The sequence below is a fragment of the Lagopus leucura genome, unplaced genomic scaffold (genome assembly GCF_019238085.1).
Source record: "Lagopus leucura isolate 7727_CA_CO unplaced genomic scaffold, USGS_WTPT01 223-1_obj-0_obj, whole genome shotgun sequence".
NCBI lineage: Eukaryota > Metazoa > Chordata > Aves > Galliformes > Phasianidae > Lagopus > Lagopus leucura.
In genome coordinates this window covers 47768-49563 of record NW_024968200.1, presented here as the reverse complement: position 1 = coordinate 49563, position 1796 = coordinate 47768, and the positions used below count along the sequence as shown (strand labels likewise).

At 47.1% G+C, this 1796-nt stretch overlaps 1 protein-coding gene across 1 annotated transcript in view; it reads right to left on the bottom strand.

Annotated features, from left to right (window-relative positions):
• DSN1 (DSN1 component of MIS12 kinetochore complex) overlaps positions 1 to 1796 on the bottom strand; it is a 6631-nt gene that overhangs the window by 2435 nt on the left and 2400 nt on the right. The window contains exons 5-8 of the mRNA XM_042894317.1: positions 1270 to 1343; positions 987 to 1059; positions 618 to 705; positions 291 to 350 (exon numbers count right to left, since the gene is read on the bottom strand). Coding sequence (XP_042750251.1) covers positions 291 to 350; positions 618 to 705; positions 987 to 1059; positions 1270 to 1343 — 295 coding nt within the window. The remainder of the gene's footprint in view (positions 1 to 290; positions 351 to 617; positions 706 to 986; positions 1060 to 1269; positions 1344 to 1796) is intronic.

Sequence of the window (1796 nt, the reverse complement as noted above, 5' to 3'; positions counted from 1 at the left end):
TTGCAACACACAGCAGGAATCCCCTCTGTGGGGTTCAAATTGCAACACGCAGCAGGAATCCCCTCTGTGGGGCTTAAATTGCAACACACAGCAGGAATCCCCTCTGTGGGGTTTAAATTGCAACATGCAGCAGGAATCCCCTCTGTGGGGTTCAAATTGCAACACGCAGCAGGAATCCCCTCTGTGGGGTTTAAATTGCAATGCAGGCACACAGAAAGTGAAGTGCAGAGAAATAACATACCAAAAAAAAAACCACCTTTTAGAAAGGCAGGAAAATCAGCAGCCCTCACCTGGCAATGCACTCCTTTGCTTTGCACACCGATTCATCCGAAACAGAGTCCGAGGGATCCCTGAAGCAGAGATGCAGAGAGATGGAAGTGTTTGTGCATCACACACACACACAAACCACACAGGGCTCTGCAAATGATTAACACCACACAGAGACTTTTTTATCTTTTAGATCACCTCATAAAAATAAATTAATATTCCCTTTCAATATCCACCGTGATGTTCCAGTAACGTCATCAGCCCCAAAATGCCTCGTTTACTGTCTGGGAATGGGATATTGAGGCAGGAAAACCTGAAAAACAACAAATAGTGGCCTGGAAGTTCCTTACCCTTCAGCTTTCTCCACGCAGCTCTGCAGGGTTCCATCCAGCTTCAGTTTCTCTATGTATCTCTTCAGGTCTTCTGAAACTGAACTCACTGGAGGTGGGAAACAGAGCCACGTGAGCAGCTCTTACACCAACTGCCCACTAATTGCTGAAGAGCAGAGCAGAAAGCCAGCTTGGTCCCTTGTCTGTTCAGCTGTCATTTGTGCTGATCTCTGGGATTGTAGCTTAATTAAACTGAACTCACAGAAACTGAGGTGATACCAGCAACGCCGGATCCTTCTTCCCCAAGCCAGCAGGTCTCACCTTAACAGCACCCCAATGGAAAGCTGTGCTTTTCACCTCTTTTATAACACACAAAAACCACAAACTCACCGTTGGCTTTGAAAGCCTCGGGACTGAAGCCTTCTGTCTGCTCCAAGATGTGCTCGAGTTTCTGTGCAGAGAACTATGAGAACACAGAGATTTCATCACCCCAAAGCTGTTTGTGCTGCGGGACCCCATGAAAGCTTGAAATTTAACTGTGTGTTTGTAGGAAGATTCGTTACTGAAGGAGAAATTAATTCCTCCTCCTCTTTTCTGATCCCAATTCTACAGAGCAGAACATAAAGGGAAGGTCAGAAAAATATCGTGCTTGGGCAACAGGGGGGGAGCTGACCTGGAAGCTGGATAAGAGCAGCATAGAGAGGCGTTCTGTTTCTGGCAGGTCCAGGCTGATAGCTTGGCTCAGCGCTGAAAAACGAGAACAAAATTACTGAGGAATGAGTTGACACCAATCCACGAGCACAGAAATGCTCTCAGAAGACACCAAAAATGGGTTTTGTTACAGATGAGGGGCGCGGGAGGGAAAAGAGGAAGGGAGATTTCCTAAGAGGGAAAATTCTATTTGGAGTTCAGGTGCTGAAAGAAAGAGGAAGCAAATGTTGGCTCATGGAAGCCATAAATTCATGGGAGAACGGCTTTAAGGTGAAGGAGATTTAGGGGGGGGGAAATCCTTCACCCAGATGGAGCTCAGGAGCTGGAACTGCTGTGGGAGCCCCATCCCTGCCCAAGGCTCTGTGACCTTGAAGGACCTTTCCAACCCATTCCAGAATTCTGTGGTTCTGTGACCTTTAAGGACCTTTTCAAACCAAACCATTCTCTGCTTCCATGACCTTTAAGGACCCTTCCAACCCAACCCATTCT